This window comes from Ochotona princeps, chromosome 3 (genome assembly GCF_030435755.1).
Source record: "Ochotona princeps isolate mOchPri1 chromosome 3, mOchPri1.hap1, whole genome shotgun sequence".
NCBI classification, from domain to species: Eukaryota; Metazoa; Chordata; class Mammalia; order Lagomorpha; family Ochotonidae; genus Ochotona; species Ochotona princeps.
In genome coordinates this window covers 68,414,553-68,442,005 of record NC_080834.1, presented here as the reverse complement: position 1 = coordinate 68,442,005, position 27,453 = coordinate 68,414,553, and the positions used below count along the sequence as shown (strand labels likewise).

Sequence of the window (27,453 nt, the reverse complement as noted above, 5' to 3'; positions counted from 1 at the left end):
ATAATTAATCTTTTATATGTCTAATAATTTTAGCTTTCTCTTGTCAATAGTAATTTCTGGTTTGAGGGTTAGTTCCTAGTATTTCTTCTATGAAGTTGGATTTATTATCAAGATGGTAAAAGTCTTGACTTAAAGGAGTAGGAATTGCATGGGAAGAACATTGTGTGCTTCCCTTTTCTTTATTATGCATGCCAGTGTATAATCTTAGCATTGCCTTCAAAATCTAATGTGGCGCAAGTTTCTATTTTTCTTTGTTGCATTTTGCACTGGTATGTTTTCACTGTATGGCATCAGCCTTTGTAACTTCAGCTGAGATCCAGGAACCCAAGAGTGCAATTTCTTTTCTCTTGTCTGAAGAATCTACAGAACCTTCTCTACCAATGGAAAAGAAACAGCCTCTGGACCGCAGAGAAGCTGAGAGACGATCATTACTCAGAAGGCAGCGAGCCATTCTTTTTCCCAATGGAGTGAAAATGTGCCCAGAAGAAAGTGTTGCAGAGACAGTGGCAAACCATGTGAAGTATTTTAAAGTCCGAGGTAACCAAACATCCAACTCTTTCGGCTTTACAATGAGATTCTAACATAACTCTCTTCCCTTTATTGTTTCTTATTAGAAATAAAACTTTGTGATAATTTACACAGAACTGAGCCAACTATCTTTTTTTTTTAGCTATGAGAAAAGCATAACACTGAAAGATATAGTGTAGGTGTACCTAACACTAAAAATATAGTATTAGATAATTTCAGGAAAAGTTTGCATTATTGTGGAAGAAATAATCCACGTCTTTTTAAGCATTTAAAAATAATGCTTTTTGTTTCTGGATAAATTAATGTTCACACTGACATTAATTTGCATAACTGTATTCATCAGATGTATTTACCAGTGTGTACTTACCTACATGTTTAATTGTTATTTACATTAAGGTGAATCAATTTATTTTGTAGTCTAAACATTCCATATATTCATGCAAGATTTCTCTAGTTAGTAAATATTGCATGTATACCATCATGGTGCTTCTGTAACAGGCACTAAATAACAACTTGGATTTTATTTTGCTCTAAAACACTATGGTTTGAATTTATTCTGTTTATTGTATTTATTAACATTGCTTAATTCACCATTAAGGAATTTCATAGACATGTGGAAGATTTTAAATTTTCACTTTTTGCTGCTCAACAGTCAATAAAAAACATGGATGTGACATTAATAAGCTAAAGTGGAAATAGATGACAGGGTCATTGTGAAATCAGGCATTCGTTTATCCAACAAATATCTACTGAGTACTTACTACTTTCTAGGCAGTAGGATATAAAAATCTTCCATTTGAACTGCTTTTTCTTTTTCTTTTGCCTTACTAGTTTTAAAATAAAAAAACTTAGTATCAGATTATGTGTGCATGTAAACATATATGTGTGCGTTATAGTGATATAGTGGGGTCTGGCTTTGTGGTGCAGTGTGATAAACTGTGACTTGGGATGCTCACATCCATATGGTAGTATCTTATTTGCGTTCTTGCTACTCTACTTCAAATTTAGCTGTGTGCTAATGTGCCTGGGAAGCAACAGATATTGGCTGAAGTACTTGAGTCCCTGGCACCCATGTGGGAGAGATGAATGAATTTCTTGAATCTTGGCTTCAGCCTGGCTCAGCTCTGGTTGTTGTGGCCATTTGGGGAATGAACCAATTAAATATTTCTCTCTGTCTCCTTCCCTCCATAAATCTCTATCTCTCATTCTCCCTTTAAATCAGTCTTTTGAAAAATGGTGCTATGTATTTGCTACTTTTTAAATGCTTTTATGTATTTCGGTGGCTATTAGAACATCTGTAAGTGGTAATCTTGTTTTTTCACTTTTGAGAGTTTTTTGTTTTTTGGTTTTTTTTTTTTTTTTTTTTTTTTTTGAGGATGGAGAGAGTGAGCAAGTATAAATGTTCGTAGATACCTGCAACAGCTTGAGAGTTGAAGCCCTGAGCTGGAAGTGTAATCTAGATCTTCCACCTGGGCGGCAGGAACCCGACTACTTGAGCATTATCACTACCTTCTGGGGTTGTGTTAATAGGAAAGTGAAATCAAGAGTGAGAGCAGAGAACCAAGCCCAGGCACTCTTGTGGGACACAGGCATCCTCATCAGCATCTTAATCACTAGGCCAAACACCTAGTCATTGATTATGACTTTAAAATATGCAATTTTATATTTGGATGGAGGAGTCTGTTCTATCTCCAACCAAGGATCCTAACTCTACAAAGTTAACTCATTTTTAGTAGCCTGCCCAATTTTGCTTTTATAGAGTATTTGACATTAATTTCTAGTTGATATAAAATGTGAAAAGTGTCTCCATTTAAGGAAGAAACAACTGTATGTAACTTACTGACTTGCAAAATTAAACAGCATTTGGAGCAGAATATAATTAGAAGTCTCTTTCTTTGGTTGGAGATCAGATTTTCGTTGGATCTTTTAAAATACAATTTTATTTATGTATGCCTTGAAAATTCCTTCATAGGTTGCACATATTTAAAGTATACAATTTATTACTTTTTAAAATGTATTAACACTTGAAACCCCTACTGTGATTAAAATGAAGATAATTTTTCTATGACTCTCTAACCAGTCTTTGTGACTCTTGGTGATATTTTCCCATTTACCATCTCTTCTTTGGCCTTTGGCTAGTACTGATGGGGAGCTGCTTAATTTGCTTTCTTTTCATTTTTAAATGATTTTATTCATATATTTGAAGCAAAGAGTTATGGAGAAAGAGGGAGAGACAGAGCTAAAAAGAGACTGAGATAGATCTTTTATCTGCTGATTTGCTCCCCAGATGGCCATAATGGCTGTGACTGGACTCTACTTATTTACTTTCCTTCACTCTTGCCCCAGGCCAGCGGAGCCAGTAACATGGACAGGGAGAGGGTCTGGGGATGAAGCACCGACAGACAGCAGACCAGTGATGGCAGAAGTCTCTCCAAAGTCTCTTTTACTACTCTTTCACCTCTCATATACTCTTTCCCCCCAAGTCCTGTAGCCAAGCAATTGGATACAGCTGAGTCCAATTAGTCTAGGTGCTTTTAAGCCACAAACCCAGTTCCTGTTCCTGCTCAGCTTAATGGAACACTAATTAACTCCTTAGCCCACAATAGGTCCCCCTTTTTGTTTTAAAGGAGACTTGAATGCGCCCGTCTTAGGTTGTGGACTCTCAGGTCATCAACCTTACCTGTCATTGGGAATCTTTGTAGCATGACAGAATCCCTGTCTTAGGTTGATCAGTTCCCCTGTCCATCTTACCTGTCACTGGCTGCCATTCAACACATTGCCTGCTGTGGCTGTGTAAACCATACTTGGGGAGGCTGGTAAACCTGTTCCATGGCTAGGAGTATCTTTAGCGCGGTAGCAATAAGCAGACAGCAGTTCCCGGGCTTGGGAAACATTTTGCACTTGGACAGGTGTTACACACATAAAGACATATTATGGGGAACAAGAGGCTCTGACCATATCCCACAGCATCTGCTGCTCTTCTGCCAACAAATCAACCTGCTGTTACAACGTAAACATGCCTACCCATATGTGTTCATCTATACAGTTCTGTTGTTCTAAAGCTCAGGCTGTCTGTTTCGTGAGCTTGTTCATGGTTTCCACGGTAGCTGTAGGGTTTCATAGGGTCACCGCTGCTGTGGCAGTGGGAGCCAATGTCACAGCAATGCTAAGATGGTCAATGTTATGCCAAAGTCTCTTTTACACCTTATCAGGCCAACAGAGGCCTCTCTGTTAGCCCCGACAGGCACAGGCAGGATTCTGGGCAGCATGACAGCAGCAGTATCACCATTGTCATTCCAACACACTGTTAGGTTGCAATTGACCTCGGTGTAATTCACTTCAGAGGCGTTTCCTGTATGTGAGAGAAAAATGGGGGGATAACACAGCTGGACATTGGTTTAAAATTCAAGGAGCTAAAATTCACGAGAGCGAGTCCTCAAATCCAGAGGAGTGATTGAACTAATAATTTCCATAGGAATGATTACCTCCCTTAATAAGGAAAAGGGGGCATGCCAATGCATGCCCATTCCCCACAAATCTGCCACATAGAAAAGATGGGAAATATCAGGACCTTGGTGCTCATAGGAGGAAGAAAAAAAGGGGGGGTGCTTAACAAAGGCCCAATATACTTGCTTGTCCCGTCGATCTTCCAACTCAATTGCCATCACCATGTGGCAAGTACACATTCTCTCTATAACTAAAAAGACATACAGAAGGATCTGAGCTGAGCATCATTCTCATGTCTACAGATAGGACCCTATGGGCAAGAGAGTGTCAGGGGAATTGGTTCATGGCCATGTGAGCACTTGAGTGTGTTAGCTCTTCACTCAACCCATCTCTGTTCATTTTCCAGTGTGTCAAGAAGCTGTCTGGGAAGCCTTCAGGACTTTTTGGGATCGACTTCCTGGGCATGAGGAATATCGTCATTGGATGGATTTGTGTGAGAATGGAATTACAAGTATTTTTGAGATGGGCACACATTTTAGTCAGTCCATGGAACATAGAAGCTTAATCATGAAGGTAGGTGTTGAAATGAGGGAAGGTATTGTTGGACTACTGTAGGAACACATGTACCTTGCAAAGACCTGTAAGATGAAAGAATGGAAAATCCTTTTTCAAGTCAGCTACCTTAGTATGTGGTCCAGGCTTTTATCCCTAGTTCTGAACTTCATAATAAATATGTTTAATTCAGATAACAGCCTTAAACTCATCATAAAATGTAACTTTTAAAAATAATTTTTCATAAGGATTGAGGCTAAGAATATAAATAAGAATATTCTTATTCTGAGAAGAATAAGTATTCTGGGCAAAGTTTTGTATATCAATTCAAAGTGGATGCTAGTGCCTCTAATTAAGATGGAGGGTATAGTTCATTAAGTATTTTTAGAGAAGCATAAGATTCTAATTAATGATTTCTTTGCTCATTTTCCTTGTCTCTGACATAGTTTTCTCTTAGCAAAAAATGCAAATAAGAATTTTTGTAGAAACATTACCTTTTCATATAGTATGCATATAGTTATGACAGTAAAATGAAACTCTTCAGATGTATGGAGCAACTTATCTGTGCTTGCTTATGTTTCCTGTATTGTGATATCAGCCTATTGAAGGCCTGTGTGTCTGGAAAGGCCTGTGTGTTTTCTCTTACGGAGTGGTCAGTTCTTAATGGGTTGAGTTTTTCCTACATATATGTCTATCTTCAACTCAGAGGTTCACTCCTTTGTGAAGAACCAATCTAGTTCTAGATATAGCTCTTATGTCCTAAATTTCCATAATTCTTTATTCTTCAGTGTATGCTTCTTGTGTTTTATAATTATTAATTGTATAAGTGGATGATTATTCTACTAGAGTGAGTCAAAAGTTAGAGGATTATGTTATTCTCTGTTCATTTTATATCCCTTGATGTAGTATATATGCATCAGATATTTGTTGAAATAAAAATATAGAAGCAATAACCATAATGTATTTCGTATTGCTGAAATGCATAAACTTTATTAGAAGTTTTGAATGCTAGTTATAAGTATTGGATACTTAAGGGGGAGTTGAGGAAATTATTTTTTTGTAACTAACTTCAGATGGTTTTATTTAGGTATAATCAGATCAATACATCTTACAGTAATAAAACATAATATCCCATTCTAATTTTAAACTTTTATTTCTAGTAGAGGCATGCCATTATGTTCTTTTAGCATTTGGCCAAATGGATTGATGGTCTTATCAAGTGGTGATAGTTTGGGGAGAAAAGAGTGATGTGATAAATGTGGGTGGAGCAAAGAAAATTTGTAGGGTTATAGACATTTTGCAGGTATGTAAGTTTGTATGTGTGTTTTGAAATACACTGAACTTTTAATTGTAGCTTAAGTCAAAGCATTCTGTACTTTCTGTCACATTTTCAACTGTTTTATAGTTACAGTGATTGTCATCACTGTATCAACCAGGTACCAGACTATGTTTATTAGGTCTGTTAAAACATTGTATCCAATAAACAATAATCTTTTTAAAAAGCTGATAATTTCCACATTTTACAGATAAATACATCATTATACCTCAGAGTTATCAACTTATTTATCTTGTATCACAAAGTCAGGATGTGAAATAACTTAAATCCAAACCTCAATTTATGTTTCCAGTTCTGTTTTATTTTCTTTGTACCATTGAGTCTCCCTTCTCAGTGATTACAATTTTATCAGTTTCAATAGCTAACATGGAATTCACTGAAAAAAAACATATACATGCATTAAAATTTTTCTCAACATTGTGTGTCTGAATTTTGTCAATAATATTTGATTAACTTTATAGCACCAAATATGCATGATGAGTTAGTATTACCTTAGCAACAAAACCTTATAATGTTATGTTGGAGCATGTCTCTCATGAATTTAACTTTTAATAATTTTAGATTTGAAGGCAAAGAATATAGATTCTCAGTGGTGATTTTGTAGACCAAGTAGATAATTGGGTGATATATTACCTATATTGAGTCTTTTTTTAAAAATGACAATTGCAAGTTAGTTAGCTAGGGAAGAGTTGAAAATGGCGTTGTAGTTACAAGGAACAGCTGAACGTGCACAAGTGAAGGATTTTGACCAATGTTCCAGAAGGGTAGACCAGAAATGCTGGGAGATCAGGTGAAAAAAGTGGTTAAGATGTGTGGATTTGACTTTGTAGATGATAGGAATCCATTGAGAAGTTGTAAATAAATAAGTCACAGGGGCTGATTTGACAGTTTTAAATTTAATTTATTAATCAAATCAAATTAATTACATTAATAAAATTATTGCATAAAGAAAATACTTCGATTATTCAGGTTTTATGTTTTTATCATTACTTTTATTAATATAAAGAGAACAGATTTCATACATTCCATAGGTCCAGTCCCAAGCAGACAATTTCATTTCCTTCCCTTTTCCCTCCTCTAATGCTCTCCCTTCCTCTCCTTTCTTCATCAGCTTTGCAAGGACACTGCTACAGTTTTCAGTTGTTGGAGAATGCAGGTCCTAATTATACCATGAGACAAAAAAAGGAATGGTGGAAAATGTAGGCAAGACACATTAATGGTAGGGCTCTGATGAAACTAGATGGGAATGGGAGTAAGTGGAGGAATAGCCTGGGAAAGCCTGCTAGTTTCTAGTTTGGATGACCAAGACCAATAATTCAGGTAGAGAAGAGGGTGACAGAGAGAGTAAGTTCAGTTTGAATGTGTTCATTTGAGCTGCTTGTGTGAAGTGTGTTATTTGATATTTAAATAGAAATCAAGGGAGATGATCCAATTATAGATAGAGCTGTAGGAGTAACAGCCATGAGGCTGTAATAGAAATCATGACAGTGGCTTTTCTTCGTAGAGAAGAAAAGCAGTTTGTTATTTCTAAGTGTCATTAGAGGGAAATTCTATGTATTATTAGTAGGGAAATAAGATTTCCATTTTATAGGTGAGTTAATTAAGACTTGTTGCCAGAAAGATTCTGGAATTTGTACATATAGCTAGGGAAGGAGAATTGAAACTTAACATTGGATCTGCCACTAAATTAGAGCACATGAATATAATTTGCATAAAGAATAATTCACATTCTCAATTTAATATGATTTTTTAGTTTTATATTGAGTTTGGAGAAACAAACTTACCAGTTTTTAGTAAAAAGTTTAATATTATTCTAGCATGAGAGTTACTCTAATACATTAGATCACGAAGTTCTTAGATTCTAAATCCACAACAGAGTAGTGTAATACTCTATTAATCTTTAACTTGTAGACCTGTTTGGAATGATTAACAAGTGAAGTCCATCTGTTCTCATTAAGAGAGAGTGTCAGGACAGTCTAACATTCACAAAGTGTATTTGCCTCCTTGGTACCTCCTTGTGCTTCTCATTTTTCTAACCATGAGGAATTAGAGAATAGTGATTTATGTCCTACGATGTTAGAGAATTAGTGTTCTCTAAGGAATAATTTTGCTTTGTACTTAATAAGTGTTATTAACTCACTCCTTTTTATGACTTTGTTTTCCTTAGAAACTGACTTCCGCAAAGGAAACTGTAAGCAGGTGAGTGTTTCGTTTTCCCTAAATTCATGTTTGGCAAGTTAGATGTGTTATACCTAATCCAAGACTCACCCCAATTTCATGACACCTTTTTTGTTTGCTTGCCAGTTCCTGCAATTACCAGGGCTGTGAGTAAGTCACAATGTTCTTTCTCATCTTGAGTCCACTTCCTTTCCAACCACGCCACAGTTACTATACTTGCTTACCATCTAACCCTACCAGGGGGCCAACATGTTCTTTGTTGAGTAAGAAAACAGATTTATGATTTATATGGAAGAGTCCCTTGTTGAAGTTTAAAGTCTAATGATGAAATTGTTATAAAATGACACACCATAGTCAGGATAGTGACTGATGGGTGGTAAGATAGGTTACTTTCTTAATTGTTTATGATTTTAGTCATAAAGCATAGGGAGTACATAATATTAAATTCTTTAATGTTATAATTTTGGTTTTATTAGTGAGGGTTGGTAGCAAATTAGGCTAGACAAGCAGCAGCACCCATCAGCATAAGTGTGAGCTGGGTCTGGACATGGGTCAGATAGAGGCTAAGTTACAGCACCCATGGTGTGTATGAGATCCAGATGAGATGTGCAGAGTTGGGCTAGGGCATAGCACACTCAAAAACTATGGTTGCAGTTAGGTGTGGTGGCAGTTACTGCGGATTTCCCCAACTAGGCTGTGGAACCACTGGTGAATGAAGACTGGGCCTATTATGGGCTGGGCTGGACTAGGCCACAGCACCCATCAGTTCACCTGAGATATGGGGCTGAGGGTGAAACTGACCAAGCAGTTGCATTCACTGATATGTGTGTTGGTGATGTACTAAATCTGACCTTGCACTGTCTGGCATACATAAGAGTCAAGTCTGAGGTCATGTTAGGCAAGGTTTCTTGGGGGACTTCACAGCTGGATGGTTGGACTCAAACCCTGACCACGAGGAAAATCACAAGATATGAGGTCTGACAGCATACCCAGATGCACATGGCACACATGACAATCAGTTCATCTAGGTTGTCAGAGGATGGAATGCAGAACAGGTTGGAAAACTCTCCTGGACAAGCTTTGCAATATATTTCTAGGTCTGTTGATGCACTAAGGCAGCCTATAGACCTTGGAAAGATTTCCTGGTGCAATGAAGCTGATGACGTCTCAGAACTAGCAAAACCAGTCAAGTATCACCCTCAGAACATTCTTCACTGCATTGGAGTCTCCAATGCGTCATCAAAGGACCATTGCCTCATCCCTGGGTGCTGATGTTGTTTGACAGAAAGGAGTGATGCCTTCAACATCTTCCACTGTAGACAGGAGAAAAAAATTGAAACATTTGCTCCACCCATCTTCCTCCATAGCTTGACCTTCCCCACCTTAATTGGAGACCCTCTCAACTGTGTAAACAATATTAAAAATAAAAAAAAAAGAAATGAAACTTTTAATAAAAAGGATCCACATCCAGCTCTTGTCTTCATTACAGCTAGACACCTTGAGTGCATTTTCACTCAGCTCCGGTTGCTTCTCAATCCCCAACATTCGGTCTTACTGTTATACCGTATCAGTTTAAGACCTGATATAGGATATGTTCTTATGAAATATTTGCTAAGCAGAAAACTGAATTGCAGTCCAATTACTCAAGGTTATTTTCAACTCTCAGATGATACTCTTAAAGACAGTTTTCAGTTGTTTTGTGTTGGTTTGGGTTTTGTGCATTGCTTAACTGACATTAGTAGCTGATACCTGTCATGGCTGGCAAAGCTAAATTGGCCCCCATTTGTGATGCCAGCATTGCATCACAATCCTGGCTCCCTCATTTTTTCTTGTAGTTTCAGGTCCTCAATATAAATAATCTAACTGAGTTGATTGTTATGGTTGTTGAAAGATGGGTATCTAGCTTTATTTTTTTTCACAGAACAAAGAATTTTAATTACAGATTAAAATACAGTGCGTAAGATTGAATCATAAAGGTTTTGCATTCTAATACACTTAAATGGAATGAGGCAAATTTGATCTTAGCCAAAAGGCCGAGAAGCAACTCCTGTGCTCCTTTAACAGTTGAGCAAGGATTCCTAGGGACTCCACAAAACTTATTTTCAGGTTTTGGCAGTGGCACAAGAGGCTAGACCTGCACCTACAGCACTGGTATTCCATGTGGGCACCAGTTCTGGTCCCAATTGATCCACTTCCAATCCAGCTCTCTGCTTATAGACTGGGAATGCAATGAAGTGTGGCTGCTTGGTTCCTGTACCCACATGGAAGATCAGGAGGAAGCTCCTGGCTCCTGATGTTGCAGCTATTTGGAGAATGAACTACTAGATGAGAGATCTCCCTTTTTAAAAATAAATCTTTTAAAAATAAAATACTTGTTTTCAAAACTTTGAAGGAGACAGAAGTGTTGACTAAATTGATTTGGTCTCATAATTGAATACACATACCAAATTACCATCATGTAAATATATTCTATTAAAATGGTATATTTTAAAAACATTTATGTGGCTTTATTCTTTTGCATGTGGATATCTAATCATGTCTGTTAATTCGCCTGGGATAGCAATGAAAGATGGCTCAAGTACTTGGATCCCCATGCTTACATGGGAGACCCAGATGAAGCTTCTGGTTCTTGGTTTCAGCCTGGGCATTGTGACTATTTGGGTTGTAAACCAGCAGGTGGAACATTTCAGTTTCTTTCTCTCTATTTCTATCTCTGTATAATTCTGCTTTTGAAATCAATCAGTGTTTTATAAAGAACACTCAAAAATCATTAGGAGAAGTCATCTAAATCTGAAATTATTCTTGATTTCTTTCACAATGTTTTCAAATTTAAGTTCCATGTGGCTGTGTAGTACCTTCTTTTTTCACAGTGTCACCTGAATTCCAGCAACTTAATTAGACATTGGTAAGAAATGAATAATGTGCTGGGTGAGTTGAGAAAACAAGACAGAAAGGTGTTCTTTGTTGTTTTTATTAAGTTAAAGGTCTTAGTTGAAAGCTTCCCATTTGTGGCTTGTACAGAAATGAAGTAATGTTTCTAAGTTCAATACACTGTGTGTTCTAGTGCTGCTGTGACATTTTGAGATTCTTGCAGAAGGTGTAGCTAATGAGAACATGTGAAAGGATTCTTGTTAAGTGTTTTTAAGTGTCTTTGGAATGAGGTTTGTGAGGGTGAGGATTAAGCGCAGGAATGATAGTGTTATTTTGAACTTAGGTGAAATTGAGTTCCCTTGAAGTAGGCTAATGTCTCCATTTTGACACTGGGTTAGTTTACATTTGAGTTTGCTGTGGGGAACAGTTTGGCCCACTTCCGGTGGGATCTTCTTTCCCTGCCATCTCGTCTCAACATCCTGTTCTAGTTTCTGTATTGTGTGTTCATCCTTTGGTCTCCTGTGCTTTCCATAGGTCTCCAGGTTTGACTAGTTTTCCCTTCCTCTTGCCAGGTTGCTATACACTCTGACTTTTTAGTCATTTAGTTTGTATAGGTCATTGTCATTGCAAACATGTGAAATTGTTCTAAAGGGTGTGGGTCACATGGGGGAGGTCATGAAACAATGAATTAAGGTGGGTTAGAGTGAAGTTTCTGGGGTCAAATGGATCTATTATCACAGCAGCAAAATCAGCACTCCTCCACTGGCCAGCTGTGTCATCTTGATTTCTTAACATTTCACCCTCTGCCCCCTGCCCACCATTTAAAAGCGGAGGTTTCTTTGACTGTTGAAATGAAGATAATGGTAGCTCCCTTCTAAACAGGTTGCCAAAATTGAATTAACAAGTAAAGCTGTTGGCACAGTGCTTGACCTATGATAACGGCTTAGTAAATTCATTGCAATTGTTCTTGCTGTGTTGTTATTGAACGGGAAGTAGAAACAGGAGTTTTTGGTGGTCTTGGGAAATTTGCTTTGCTCACCTAGATTTTTTTTTTTCATGCTAGAGAGTAAAGGGTTCTGGCTGTGTGAAAGAACAGATAGACCCTATTAGGCCTTATGTTCCAAGCTCTGAGTCTTGCAACCTGAGAAGCCTCTTTCAAAAAGCAGTTGAACAGTTTTTCTAGTGAAAGTGTGTAATAAGATTATAGTTTATTCCTGCATCTGATTAATTATTTCTTCCTTACATTTGCCCTTTTCTGTGAGACTTGGCTTTCTGTTCAAGGTTCATTCTCTGTTCTTTGCCTAGTTTTAGTCTATTGAAAACCACTTGGTAGAGGTGAATGCTCATATTGTGCCATTGGCCCTTTCTGATTGTATACATCTATTTACATGATGTGCTTTTTCTTGTAAACTGGGAGAGAGAAAGAGAGAGAGAGAGAGAGAGACAGAGATCTTACATTTGCTGTTTCCCTCTCCAAATGACTGCAATAACCAGGACTGAGCCATAGTGAAACCTGGAGCCAGGAACTCTGTCCAGGTCTCCACGTGGGTGGCAGGGACCTGAATAGTGAGGCCATCTGCTTTATTCCCAGGTGGAGAGCTGGATTGGAAGTGGAACACTTGAATATGAACTCATATGAGATGTCAGCCTTGAATAGCTTTTTTTTTGGTAGTATGTGTTTTCCATTAACTTTTTGAGTATGCTTAATATGTTAACCTTTTAAGTTGCTACCAGTTCTTTATCTCACCATCTGTTTTAGCTTCCAATAAAATTGATGCTTCAAGATGTGGGTCATGTTTTTCTGCTGGCTGTGAGTTCCTCTTCTGACTGGGTTACAGCAGCAAGGGACCTTGATGAAGTGGCCCTGAAGATGAGATGTGTGACACATGGCTTTGTCTGGGAAAGAAACATTTGTGCCTGTAGTGAAATCAGTTAGGAAACTGATTTTGGGTAATGTTGAAGAGAGTTTTCAATTGCTATGAATTGAAAGTGACAGTCACTACTGGTCCAATGTCATTGGAAATAGTCAATGGAATAACCCTCTTTCGCCTTAGGAGCTGTCTGCAGAAATTCTAAAACATCCCCCAAATTATTACACTTAAAAATATTTATTTATTTTTATTGGAAAGGCAGATGTACAGAGAGAAAGATCTTCCGTCCAATGATTCACTTCCCAAGTGGCTGCAACGTCCAGTGCTGTGCCGATCCAAAACCAGGAGCCAGGAGCTTCCTCCAGGTCTTCCACGTGGGTGCAGGGTCCCAATGCTCTGGGTCATCCTCGACTGCTTTCCCAGGCCACAAGCAGGGAGCTGGATGGGAAGTGGAGCTGCCAGGATTAGAACCGGCGCCCATATGGGATCCTGGCGTGTTCAAGGCGAGAACCTTAACCGCTACGCTATTGCACCAGGCCCAAATTATTACAGTTTAACTTTGTACTTTTGAGATATGTGGAAATATGAACCAGTAGAAACTTTTTCTTTTAAGAATAGAGCCTGGAGATGACATTTTGGTGTGATGGGTAAAGCTACAGCCTGCAATACCAGTATCCCATATAGGTGCAGACCTGAGTCCTAGTTGTTGCCATCTGATCCAGCACCCTGCTCTTGTATATTGAGAGGTATACTGGATGGTCCAAGTACCTGCTACCCATGTGGGAGACCATGATGGAGTGATTTAAAAGGCGGAGGACAGTTTTCTCTCTATGGCTCTCCTGCTCTCTCTTGAACTCTGCTGTTAAGATAAATGAAATAACTCTTAGAAAAAAAAAAGGCAGGACCTCCCTCAGATTATCTTCTGATCTCTTCCAATCTTTGCTTTCAGCTACAGGGTGACATGACAGACCAGCCAGGAGACCTGAAACCTGTTAGCAAAGTGGCTACAGCATGCCATTTCTCTAAGTGTGATTTTCTTTACATAAAGAGGTTTTATAATTTTGACACTCTCTCAAATGGGATGTGTTCCATGGTTCTAACTTGTTCCTAGACGCCAGTCCTTTCTTTCTGTATTACTTATATTTATAGTAATTAGCTTAGTGTCTTTATTTTCTACAAGACTCTAACCTCCATAGGCCATGACTATTTTCCTCATAACTGTTATCCTTTTCACTACCTGGCATATAGTGTAATTCACTCATTCCAAAAGTAACTTTTTTTTTTTTTAAAGAAAGCCGGATATACAGAGAGGAGGAGAGACAGAGAGGAAGATCTTCCATCTGATGTTTCACTCCCCAAGTGAGCCACAACGCGCTGGTGCGCGCCGATCCGAAGCCGGGAACCTGGAACCTCTTCCGGGTCTCCCACGCGGGTGCAGGGCTGTCCTCGACTGCTTTCTCAGGCCACAGGCATGGAGCTGGATGGGAAGTGGAGCTGCCGGGATTAGAACCGGCGCCCATATGGGATCCTGGGGCTTTCAAGGCAAGGACTTTAGCTGCTAGGCCACGCCGCAGGGCCCCAAAAGTAACTTTTGATGCCTGTTAAGTAACAGGTGTTTTGTTAGATGCTGGAGACATAGCAGGACTATGACAGACAAGGTTCCTAATCTCAGGAAGTCTAAAAGTTTAATGCAGTCCTGTTCAGTGGAACTTTCTGTTATAATGGCAATATATGTCATTGTCCTGTCCAGTGTGGTAACTGTTAGCCACAAGTGACTGCTGAGCACCTGAGGTGTGACTGTTGTGGATGAGAAACTTACGTTTCTACCTAAAAATTTTAACCAATGTTAATTGGTTTCATATGTCCAGGTCCTGTCATATTACTCAACACTGTTCTAGATGATTAAGGCATTTAAGACAGATAAAGTAGGTAAATAAGCAACATAATTTCACAGAGTGTTAACTTGAATCAGAGCACCAGAACAGAGTGTGGGTTGAGCCAGTTTGGTCGCGACAAAAACCAGTGCACATTACAGAATGCCAAGGTGAGGTTACCTGTACCGGGTGTGACTGCAGCGCCAAACCAGCACATGTGAAAACCAGGAAGGGAGGGGGTGGATCCAGCAAGGGGAATGTGAGGAGACTCCCCTGCTGGACAGCTACCCCCACTGGAAAGCATGAGCTGGGATGGGGACAGACCAAATGGTCTACAACACCTATGGTCCTTATGTGGACTAGATCAGGGAAAAGCCAGGCTGGGCTGATTGTTCCTACTGGTGCAAAGAAAAATTTGAGTGGGTGAGGGTTGGTTGGGCTTAGCTGTAGCATCAGCTGGCAGAAGCTGGCACTGGGGGCTAATTCTGTCAAGTTAACCCACAGAACCACCCGAAGAGTGCATAATCTGGGAGTGGCAGTGGCCTGGGAGGGAAATAGTGGGCTCCTCCCTCTTGGGTTACCACTCCCACCACGGGAGGGCATGAAAACTGGGACAGGGGCTGGGGTGGCTAGACAGAGAGGCACCCAACAACATCCGTGAAGGCTGGATAGTTGAGCTGGTTAGATGGAACTAAGCTTTAATGCCCATTGACATGAATGAGAGCTGAGTGGGATGTAGGACAGACTAGACTAGTCTGCTGCACATACTGCAAACCAGGGTAGGGGGCAGGCCTAGTGGGGGTTCTTGTGGGTCACTCCAACTAGGCTGCAGCTCCCACTGGTTTATGTGAGGGTCGAGTGTGTGCTGGGCAGAATCAGGCTGGTCTGCAACACCCATTGGTTCCAGTGAAAGTCAGGGCTGGAAACAGAACCAACCCAGCAATTTCAACAACTAGCTAATGGGGTGATGGACTGTGCCGTGCCCTGTACTTGCAAGTACATATAAGAATCTGGACTGGGGACACCTCAGACCAAGTTTCTTTGGGGATCTCCCCAATCGAACTTCTGGCCTCAGAACCCTAACCATGAAAAGTCAGAGGACAGAACAAGTCAATCAGCCACCTCAGCCATATGTTGGCAGTGAATAAAAGGGCAAACAGAGACTCTAAGATGGACTATGTGAATCAGTGGATTCTTCAGTGACCGCATCGTGCTTGGAGTGGTGAGAGTGGCAGCAATTCAGAACTGTTGAACTATCAAAATCACTTGAGCAGGACCCTCAGAACATGCCCCACATCCGGGACCTGGGATGGATGTTAGACTGGGTGGGGCTTCTCCCTTGATATCCCCCTTTGCCCCAGATATATGAAGGAACCAATGTAGAAATAATAGTCTTACCCACTTTCCTGTAGCCCTTGAACCTTTTTAACTATGTAATGATTATCAATGCTATAATAAAAAATAGAACAACAACAACAACAAAAAATAATTTCACAGAGTGTTAATTGAATAGAAAGAAAGAATGATGGAATAGTAGTAAAGCACCACACACTTCAAAAAGCTTGTAGAAAATTGAAAATGTAAGTTTATTTTGATGAAAAAGAACTAGAATCTATGTGTAATTTTATTTATCTATTTCATTTTTTGCTTTTTTGATTTTTCTATGTGTAAATTTTTATAGCACACACTTCCCATAAACTTTTCATGACATAAATAGGCATGGATTTCAAATTTTTGTATCAAAATATACTTCATTTTAAGTTAGCTTTTTGCAGAAACATTTTGAATTACTCTTGTACCTTCAGTTAGGTGATTCTTGTTTAGTAGACAACATTAAGTGTAAAATAAATGAAGTATGAAGTTATAAAGTTTTAGCTTTGCTATTTAGTTCTGTGGGTTGGGAATACTTATTTGGTGATCTAGTATTTTCCTTCTTGGAAAACAAACTCCAAATCTCAAAATAAACCCTCATGTTATTATTTTATTAACTGCAAATATTCTTTTCTAGCTCTGAATTTTCATCTCCAGTTCCTTCAGACCATACTTCAACAGTGGGAGGTATGCTTTGTATCTTTATTCACTTTTCTTCTCAAGTTAATTATGGCTTAAGACAATATTGCAAGCAGGCACATTTTTTTCAACCTATGTTTAAAGAACATTAGATGTTTCTTCATATGTTGCTCAAAATTTCAGGAAAAAGAATTTTCATTTATTATAATATCATGTTGTGGGTACTTAAAAATTTTCATTGCTAGGTACAATATAAATTAGGACACTACTTTAAAACTATATGAATGCTTTTAAGGCTAATATACTGTGACTACTATTTATTATTGTCTTTTTTTCCCCTATAATTTGCACAGTTAGGATATTTCTGAATGTATAGTTTTATACATCCTTTGGAATCTATATTTCTTATAAATTGATACCTATTTTAAAGAAATTAACTAAGAAAACAAAAGCACTTCTTTGTAAGAAGTTTCAAAAATATACAAAAATAATTAGAGCGGCACGATGATGTTCATTTTCCAAAGACACTGATTCATAGCCCATTCCCAATCTTTCTCTACGTTTCCCATCTGGTTTAACTAAACCAGTCCCCTTTACTAGGTATGTCCACTTTGTCTTTGTATTTTAGTGTCTTGCACAGAGTGTGGCACATAGTAAATGTTCAATAATTATTTGTGGAATGACTCATTATTTTGTGTTTTGGAACACTATGTGAATGTATCGTCAGATTAGAATGCACTGTATTTTCAGAATGAAAGAATAAGTGACTTTAGAAATGGGCTTAACTTTTTAAAATTAGCTTGAAGAGAACAGATTTTTGTTTTTCATAAATGCAATTTTAGAAAGGTAACCATGCTTCCCTGCCACTCTCCCTGCTCCTCTAGTGGATTCTGAGGTTAGACATGGTCAAGGATGTGTGTTTTTGTTGTTCCACTCAGGTGCTGCTCTCAGGATTTCAGATCCAGCAGTGGCTTCTCATGAAGTTGCCTCAGAGAGCAGCTTGGAAAAAGAAAAGGAGAGTGTGAGTGATACTTTTATGTTCCTTAGTTTCTAGCATGGAAAACAGAGGGTGGCAGAGTTTATATCCCATTGTTGAACTACACAGGCCTTCCTGAAATTTCATGGATTCTGAAACTACTACATTAAAATGAATCTAAGATTCCTCAGCTTAGTTGTAGCTGTTCCTCCTGATGACTTATTGGGATAAGAGCTTCAAAATAAATTAGATTCATCTGCAGGTTCACTTCCTGAATGACTGTAGTGGCTGGAACTAAGCCAGGCTACAGCCAGTAGTGAGAAGCTTCTTTGGGTCTCTGTATGGTGGCAGGGGTCCAAGCACTTGCACTATTTTCAGTTGCTTTCCCGGGTACATTACCAGTGGATTGGATTTTAAGTGGAGAACCTGGGACCAGAACTGGTACTCATATAGGATGTTAGTGCAACAGTACTGGCTACTGTTTTTAGATTTTTGAGAACTTCTACACTGTTCTCTATAATGAGTGCACCAGTTTACATTCTCACTGCTACCAATGTCTGTCATTGTTGTGCAGAGGCTGTGCTAATCTTCTTGTATTATTCCAATTTTAGCATAAGTGCTGCTGAAGCAAGCACAAATTACTCTTTCTCTGAATGTTGACCAGGCCAACGTTAGTTTTGCTTCTCAAATCATTTCAGCTTTAGACACTGGAAGACCTGGATTTTAATGTTACAAAAAGTTTCTTGAATGTAGTTTCTGTTTCCAAATAGCAGCTAGCTTTTTAAAAGATTTCTTTATTTTTATTGGAAAAGCAGATTTTACAGAGAGACAGAATTATCTCCTGTCTGCTGGTTTACTTCCCAAATGGCTGCAGTGACCAATGTTAAGTGTATTGGAAGCCAGGAGCCAGAAGATTCTTTCAGGTTTTCCATGTGGGTGCAGAATACCAAAGACTTGTGCCTTCCTCCAGTGCCTTCTCAGGTCATAAACAGGGAGCCAGATGGGAAGTAAAGCAGCTGCGACAGGACCAGCACCCATGTGGGATGCTGGCACTTGCAGATGGAGAATTAGCCAATTGAACCATCGCACCAGCCCCTTCTAAACTATTTTTTAAACACTAATATTAGTACAATCAACTCATTTGATGATTTCCTTTGGGAAATATTCTACCTTTCCCTGGCCAGTGTGTATTTAAAAGAATACTCAAATGTATAGCAATTTTTAACATTAGCCTTGTGCACTGAAGTCTACTTGACTTGTTCTGAAGTTAAATGCTGTACAGAATGCCATCATTATAGGTTGCTCTGGCTGTGTCCAGTACAATCAAGAATCAAGAAATTCTTGCTGAATGAATGAAAAAAATGACATTTCTTGTTTTTTTCTCTGAAAATCCAGATCAGCAATGAAATTGAGGATGTAACAGATGAACCCCCCAAACCAGCAACTGAACAGGTTGCAGAATTCAGTATCCACCTTTTGGGGAAAGAGTATCAGAAAGAGCTCCAGGATCCTTCTAGCTTTCATTATCAGCACCTTGCAGAAGAGTTTATTTCAGAGGTATGTGACTTGTCTGTGTTATGTAGAAGAATGTTTTCTACAGATAGATGCAAAGTTTTCTGTGTTCACAATAGTCCTTAAATGGAGGTTTAAAACTTTAGTTGTTCATCTACTTGATTCCTGGGGTGGTGACATAGCCATTTTTCCAGAGGGCTCTGTGAAAAGTTTACAGGATAGATAAATTCTTTCCAGAAACAGAATTCTTTCATCTTCTAACAAATGAATGCCGTTTCTGACTAGCAGCACTGTCAGGGAGATTTATTCTGTGGTATGGTTCTGACTGGATAATACTTGAAGAAATCAATGTGTTTAAGGAATTATGTATGGATTAGTGTATTGTTTTTCTTTAGGAAACAAATTTACTTTTTAAAAACTTAATCTTTTTTTTTAAATTAAACAATTTTGAGTGTTGATCCATAGGTAATACAGCAGACAAAATTTAGAGGCATAAATGAGTTTGTAGTAAAAAATACAGTTTCTTTCTATTTCTATTTCTATTTCTATTTCTTAGTTGTAGGTATTTTCAAAAAGGAATTCTTAAAACAGTGATGAATTAGCACATCCCATAATTTTATTTTCTGGAAGAATTCTTTATGAGACTTGAACACAAGATTCTTTCAGTCAAAAATTCCTGATAGTTGGCCACCTTCTGGCGTATCATTGCTCTTGGGCAGAAAGGCACTGAATGCCCATCTACCCCTCTCTGTCTGATGACAGGATGCATCATTTCTTCCTGTTTATTTCTTTTCCATTCCCTCTTGGTAGGGTTCTCCTTGGCCAAGTTTGTCAATTCCATTACCTTGGATTAACTTCCTTCCCCAGACACTGTGTCCAGATGGGAAATAAAAATGTGCATTTCTCAGCCAAACATCATTGCAGCCATCAGACATGGGGCGCACAGGCCAGACAATTCATTTTCCTAGCTGTGTGGCCAAGTTGCAAGGCTGTATGGTATGTGGAAGAAATGTTAGCCAGGCCAGTGGCCGTCTGGCATCAGACAGTGTTTTGAATTGGCCGTCTGGTTCTCTCTGCCGTTGGATTAAGGGACCTTTAATAAGCCTTCATGTTTGGGTAAACAATTGCAAGGAATGACTGCATATTTAGGGGAAATGTAATAAGAACTCTGAGAAACATCTCCAACGAGGACTTCTTGAGGTAGGTAGGGAGGTAGCTATTGGCTTAGGTGATTTGAAAGTGATGAAATGTCAGGGTCCACACCTCCTTTTCTGGCCTGTTTGCACCCTCGTTCTCCTTCTTACTGGAGGGAAGTGCCAACAGCTACTTCTGTCTGTGAAGCACAGTGGTGGAGGTGTTGTCTCTGAAGGATCCTGTTGTCATATTTACTGCAAGCTGAATCCGGCCCTCTAGTGCTCTCCCCTCATGGCAGTCACTTAAGTTGTGCCCTCAGTATTTCCTCCCAGGTGAACTTGGGCAACACAAAGCATGTTGCTGGGAGAGGATTAAGTTCAGGTACTATGACGCCTTTTTTTGTTTTTCAATGAGAAGTTAGGTGAGAGGAGGAGAGGATAATGAAAACTTGGGAAGGTAATGGAGTAGGAAATCTGGATAATGTCAGACTTGCAGTCAGTCACACTAAGAATGTGATGTCCTTGCCTCGTGCTTTGTGTTCTATAGACTAATTGCTAAGTGCTCACGGCAGCCGTGTGAATAAACACCTCCACTTTACAGAGACCTTCAGGTCATCAAATAAGTTGTTCATGGCTCTTCCAGTTTCTCTAGGAAATGAAGAGGCAAGTCGGTTTTCCTGCTGCCTTTTAAGTGCTCTTCTCTTGGTGCTGTGCAGAGTCCCCTGCATTTTAGTTAAGGTGAAAAGTTCTGATCAGCATCACAGTTTTCCTGGACCTGGGCCTGATTCTAAAATGTATCTGTTATGAGTTACGAGAAGGAGGAAGAGCAATGTAGGTTTCAGAATTGGGGAGAGTTGATGTCAAATTCTGATCCCTTCACTCACCAAGTGTTTGATTCTGTCCAAGTTAGTTGACATCTTAGTGTCTCACTTTTTGTCATTGATAAAATTGGGATAATTCTCTCTCTCTCTCCATATATATAGTATTTCAAGGATTGGAAGCAGTATTATAAGGTGTCAGACATAAGATAAATTGTGCCTATTATTACTATTGGTGTTAATAAAATTGAATGACTTGCAACTGGGCCCCTTTTCAATAGCTAGCTGGACACAAAGATTTAGAATACTTAAATATGTTTAGACTCAAGCACTAGATGACAAAGTCCAGGTCTAAATGGGCTTAGTAATAAAAACATACATGTGGACAACACATGTACTTTTAGGCACATTTATTTTAATTTTATGAAAACGAATGGCAGATGGATAGAGCAGCATTTGTTCTATAAAGGAAGATTTGTCCATGGTTGCTCTGCCAACAAAAACAGGGTTCTGGGACTAACCCTCAGTCTTCTGATTCCTAGTGCTGAAACTTCCACCCCTACCTCCATCCCACAAGAATTATTGTACCTCTATGGTTTCTCTCAAAGTAGAACAAGGCAAAGTGCTTGTATTGCCAAGATGTTTGATGGATTTGAATTTTTTATTTGTAAGGCATGAAGATCTTTGGTGAACCAAGATTCCTTTAAAATCCCAGTCTCCTGGGGTTTTGAGAACTTGGTTAAAAGCAGATGCCCAGAAATGGCCTCAAAGTCCATTAATTTATTTCCCTTGTTCTGGTGTTGTGGTGACCTATTCGGTGAGTCACCTGCAGTGTTATGGTGTAAATGTTCAATTTCATTAAAATATGATTTTTTTTGTGTGTGTAGCCTGATATACCATTATTTTGCCTCCTCCTATCATTAGACTCATAAAAAGCTCCATGTTTGAATTTAAAGTTTTAGTAATCAAGAAAAAATTTGGCTCCTGTAGCCTGACCTTTTGACCAGTTGGTTCATCTGGATACAGCTTCATCCCCTCCCTCAAGACAACCAGTCTACAAAGGCCTCTATTCTGGGGAAAAGTCAGAATTGTAGACCTCTTTCAAATTCTGATTCCCTGTGGTAGTAACCACATAATTGTCCTATGCTAGAAGCAGGAAACAGATGCCACCAGACACTTTGACACAGAAAACACGAACTTGACTGTCAATGTGTGCTGCAACCAGATTTCTGTTCCAAACAATAATGTTTAAAAATGCTGCTACAGTTTCTTTTGAAATGAATACTTCTTTTTACATTTCTTCACAAAAGAAAAAAACAGTATTTTGCCATTAAGGGTGTTTTTATAGTTTGGAAAAATTGATTTCAAATACATTAAAACCTTAAAGTACAAAATTAAAAAGAAAAATGTGTCAGTATTGTAAAAATATTTTAAACTCTAACTGTTGTAATTTTAACTTTCCAAATGTGTGTGTGAACAACCTCCTGTTTGTTGAAAACAGTGAACTCCGTTTTATCAGTTGAATAAATATTTTTACAGTATTGCATATTGCATTTTAATAATATTGCATATTATCAAAATAATGAATATTTTTTACAATATTGCATATTTATGAGTTCTACTTTTATTTTTAACAGGTTGAAAATGCATTTTTTGGCTTACCAGGCTATAAGGATATCCGTGTACTTCAGTTTAGGTAAATAGACTTTACAAAACATATGTGGTTAGTGCTGTTCTTTGTTCCAGGTAGAACTGCCTCAATGTTTATTGTATAGGAAGTTACTTGGAAAGCAAATGAAAAAATTATTAAAAGGTAATTTTAGTTGGGTTCAGAAATTTTTAAGTTTTGCTTGTAATTTTTCATAATACTCAGATCTCATGTACTTATTGAAGTGTAAACACTAATAACAAATAATTTCAATTATATAATTAAATACCCTTTCTGATGAATTAATGCTAACAATTCTAGTTTTTCACACGAGGAAATTGAGTTAGAAATGGCAAAATAACATATTCTGGAGACATACTAGGTCAAAAGTTGGGCTGGAGTAGCAATTAATAGCTTGCTGCGGACAAGTTATATAGCTCTCATTTGATGTGATATGAGCTTGCCAGTTGATGTGTTTCCATATTTTGGTGTAAGGCTAGTCTGTAAGGGATACATTAATCTTAGTTTCAAGTGTCATAGTTCAGAGTAAGTCAAAGAACTTTTTTTTTTTAACATAACAAATTTATTTAATTAGGGCTTCATATGACATCAGAACCTTCTTGGAGACCCAAATATTCAGGAACAACTATTTTCTTTATGTTTAAGTTATGTTTAGTTCCTCGAAGCAAGGATAAGCTATGTTAAAAAGAAGTTGGACAACAGGGTGTGATCTAAAGGCGATACTCAGTAGTGGGGGATCCCAGTATGGCCTGTCTGGTCAGACTTTTTCTGGCCTCTCTGTGGAGTGCTCCTTCTTTCTTGGTATGGGCCAAGATGTTTTCTGGAGTGAGGGTTTTATAATCTCTGATAAGACAAGGAAGGTCAGAGAATTTCTCTAAGGACAGCTTTCTTATGTAAAGGTAGAGGAAGTTTAGAATAACTTTTTAAAATGTATGGTAAAAGAGGCTCTTCTATCATTGGTCTTGGGAGAGTACCCATTTCTATGACTTGCATCAGGGGAGAAAGAAATAGTGAGAGACAGAAAGGCATTCTGCCTTCAGGGAGCTCTGTGTCTGAGGCTGGAAGCCTACCAGGCCTTCTGATTACCTTTGGTTCAAAGTCCTCAATATGCCCAGCTGTCAAACTTTAAGGTATATTTTTCTGAACCCACAAAGTTCACATACTAGTTCAACTTTAATAGTAACCCTGTGGTCTTGAAAAGTAGTCTATTCCCCAAGGCTTTCTATCCTGGAGTAAGGACCAAGGTGTAGGAATAGGGATCTTGGACTTAAAAGGAATATTAGAAGGGACCTGAATTAGAAAATAAAACTTTCAAAAAAGACATTTCCTCCCTTAATACTTGCAACATAATACATATAAACATTTATTATGTAAGTTCTTAATAAGGGAACATCAGATTCCTGAATTTGCTTTATCTGGACTGATTGTTCTATATAGTAGAAACTATATTACAAAGTTTACTTTTCCGTTTTTTTATAATAAAAGAATTTAAGACACATGACACTAGGACTTGTATTTTTATAACTTTTCTTCTTGTATAAAAATGGGGCTAGTGTGTGCAAATTTCTGCCTTAATCACTTACTTTGAATTTTTGCTCATGCTTTCCCCAGAAACTAGAACAGAAATATGTCATGGTACTTTGTATTTGCAGAAAAGTACAGTGGTTCTGGATCAACAATATAACTTGGGTCTTTGAATGGGCTGGGGAAACATAAATGTCCCAACAATTTGGAGTGTTCGATTTGAGTGTGTTACATGAGAGTTTCATAAATGTTTTTGCCTTGTTTAATCCACTGTATTTATTAATCTCTTATCCTGTACCTTAATTAATGCTCCTTCATGTGTGGGCTGAGGAAACAACATGGGAGTCCTTTGTTCTCTACCGTGACCTACAAACACTTTTTTGATCTTCCTCATTTGTGTAGTATGCAAAAGTATAGGAGAGGTGATTTGTCTTTGTTTATGTTTGAAAATATTCTTATTTGACCATCCTAGCGGATGGATGATGGGGTCAGGCATGGGATTCTAGTTGGTTAATAGTTTTCATTAAGGCTTTGAAGTTATTGTTCTACTTTCATTGTTGTTTTATTTGAAAAAGCTCATTTTGATTGATAAGATTTTTCCCCCTCATTTGAGCATTCAGTACAGTTCTGAAATTTCTCAGTCTTGAATTTTAATGTAAGTCATTACACCTGATTTTCATTTTGTTTATTTTACTACTACATAATGTTTCTCAAAGCAGAAGACTCTCAGTTTTAACATTAACAAGTAGAATCATCCACATATAAAATGAAAAATGTTAGTTTATGAGATATATATATATATATATTTATTATTTTAAAACTATTTTTACACAAAATTTGAAAGACAACAAACAACAATGCTCTTAAATAGAATACTTAAGAGTAGAATAGCTAAGGAAAATTTTCAGTATCTGGCACTATGTAAATGTTTTCATTTAAAGGATGTACTTCAAACAAAATCAGGAGAAACATATAAACTTGTACTTTGGCAAATAATGTAACATTACAGTTGTCTGGAATTATTCTTGATTCTTTCTATTTTTCTTTTCAGGTCCCCAAAGGAAAATGACAGGTACAATATTTTCTGTGTTATCCACTGAATTAGGAATTAGCTTAGAAAATATGGAAGCTTGATTTAAGATTTATTTTTTATTTGAAAGGCAGAGTGACAGAGAAAGAGATAGAGAGTGAGTGAGTGTGAGATAGAGAGAGAGAGAAAGAGAGAGAGAGAGAGAGAAAGAGAGAGAGAGAGAGAGATCTTCTATTCACTTTCTTACTTACTGGCTTACTCCCCAAATAGCTACAATGGAGTTAGTTCAAAACTAGGAGCAAACATGGAACTCCACCCAGGTCTCCTATATAGGTTGCAGGAGTCCAAGTACTTAAACTGGCTTCCAAACTTTCCTAGGTGCATTATTAAGGAGCTGGATCAGCTGGATCAGCTCCTTAATAATTATAATCATTATTAAGGAGAGTGGGGCAGCCAGGACTAGAACTAATGCTCTCATATTAGATGTTAGTGTGGCAAGCAATGGCTTAGCGTGCTGTGTCTCAGTGCGAGCCCCAAACACCTGATTGTTTAATTGAGATATTCTTTAGGTTATTAGAGTGTTCAGATAGTGTGAATTCTATGATCCAAAGAATAGTATCCATTTTCTAACTATTACGGTCCTGTAGGGAAATAGCCAACAATTCATTACATTTTATGGTTGAATTTTTTTTTAAAGATTTATTCATTTTATTACAGCCAGATATACAGAGGAGGAGAGGCAGAGAGGAAGATCTTCCATCTGATGTTTCACTCCCCAAGTGAGCCGCAACGGGCCGGTGTGCGCCAATCCAAAGCCGGGAACCAGGAACCTCTTCAGGGTCTCCCATGCGGGTGCAGGGTCCCAATGCATTGGGCCGTCCTCAACTGTCTTCCCAGGCCACAAGCAGGGAGCTGGATGGGAAGTGGAGCTGCCGGGATTAGAACCGGTGCCCATATGGGATCCCGGGGCTTTCAAGGCGAGGACTTTAGCCGCTAGGCCATGCCGCCGGGCCCTATGGTAGAATTATTAACCTAGGTACAGTTTTGACATTTTTTGGCCTTGTCAGGTAGTTGATGGAATTTATTAGTTACTTTTGATGTGCTTATATTGTGAAATATGTATGAATGACTATGTGGCACAGAAATAGTCTACTTGTAGGATCCATACTATTTCCCTTTCTCCATAAGCATTTATATGTACATGACCTTTTCTATTTGTTCTTTCAAGATTTACTCATTACATTTAGTATGACCCATTTGAAGTGAATCAACAGTAGATACATCTGGTATGCATACTTTAGAAATTCAACGAAGACTTTGGATGTGTAGTTTCTTCATGGAAGAAGTGTTACGACAGAAGCAGTGTCTTGAGTTTCTCATGTCTGAAATATTCTTGCAGGTCTTAATGGCATGTGGTGCTGCTCTTATTTTCTTTGTAAAATCTACAACATGCCAAAACAGCTGAAAGTTAGTGCCCTGAAAGTGAAAGTTAAGAAGGGTGAACTTGACCTCTGTAGAACTTATGTCTCTGGGAAGAGCTGTCAACCCAAGAAGCTCTCCTCTGCACAACAGCTGTTTCAGTCCAGTTGAGAATGTGAAAGAGGATACTGTGGTGGATGGCTGACAAATTGCCAAGTACAGAAAGCCAATAGAGCTCTTTCTTCAATTAGATAATGTTTCCTGTCCCAGTGTGCATTCTGCTTCCTATGTACTTCCTTGGCTTCTTGGTTTTCTTTTAATATGCTCCCACCCCTATTCTGAGTTTTGTTTCTGGACAAAAAAAATATGATAGTAAATTGCAGCATCTCTTAGAGAATTTATCTTCTTTAATGAATTTAAATCGTTACAAGGCATGATAGATTGTTGCAGTAATTTTATTTTTATGTAGTCAATGGAAATACTGGAAGGCATCATGCTTTGCCGGTAAAGAATAGGGTCAGAGATCTAATCCAGACCACCTTATTTGCACAGATGTCATCATCCAGGAACATTTTTTTTCTGAGCCTTTCCCCATTTTAATTAAAAGTCACACAAGGCTCACAGTAGACTCCCAATAAATGCTTTATTCTCCTTGTCTGATTTTCTATATAATCTAGGAATCAACTCCAGTGCCAATTAGCACAG

The 27,453-nt window shown here is 38.2% G+C and overlaps 1 protein-coding gene and 1 non-coding gene across 2 annotated transcripts in view; one reads left to right on the top strand and one right to left on the bottom strand.

The window, feature by feature from the left end:
• The window catches only part of IMPG2 (interphotoreceptor matrix proteoglycan 2), a 54,001-nt gene that overhangs the window by 985 nt on the left and 25,563 nt on the right, over positions 1 to 27,453 (top strand). Inside the window, exons 2-9 of the mRNA XM_058661812.1 lie at positions 295 to 537; positions 4,382 to 4,548; positions 8,031 to 8,062; positions 16,666 to 16,715; positions 17,606 to 17,688; positions 19,039 to 19,200; positions 22,744 to 22,802; positions 25,351 to 25,371. Coding sequence (XP_058517795.1) covers positions 295 to 537; positions 4,382 to 4,548; positions 8,031 to 8,062; positions 16,666 to 16,715; positions 17,606 to 17,688; positions 19,039 to 19,200; positions 22,744 to 22,802; positions 25,351 to 25,371 — 817 coding nt within the window. The remainder of the gene's footprint in view (positions 1 to 294; positions 538 to 4,381; positions 4,549 to 8,030; positions 8,063 to 16,665; positions 16,716 to 17,605; positions 17,689 to 19,038; positions 19,201 to 22,743; positions 22,803 to 25,350; positions 25,372 to 27,453) is intronic.
• LOC118758964 (U6 spliceosomal RNA) lies at positions 18,171 to 18,278 on the bottom strand. The gene has a single exon (XR_004995904.2). It is a non-coding gene; the product is annotated as a U6 spliceosomal RNA (small nuclear RNA).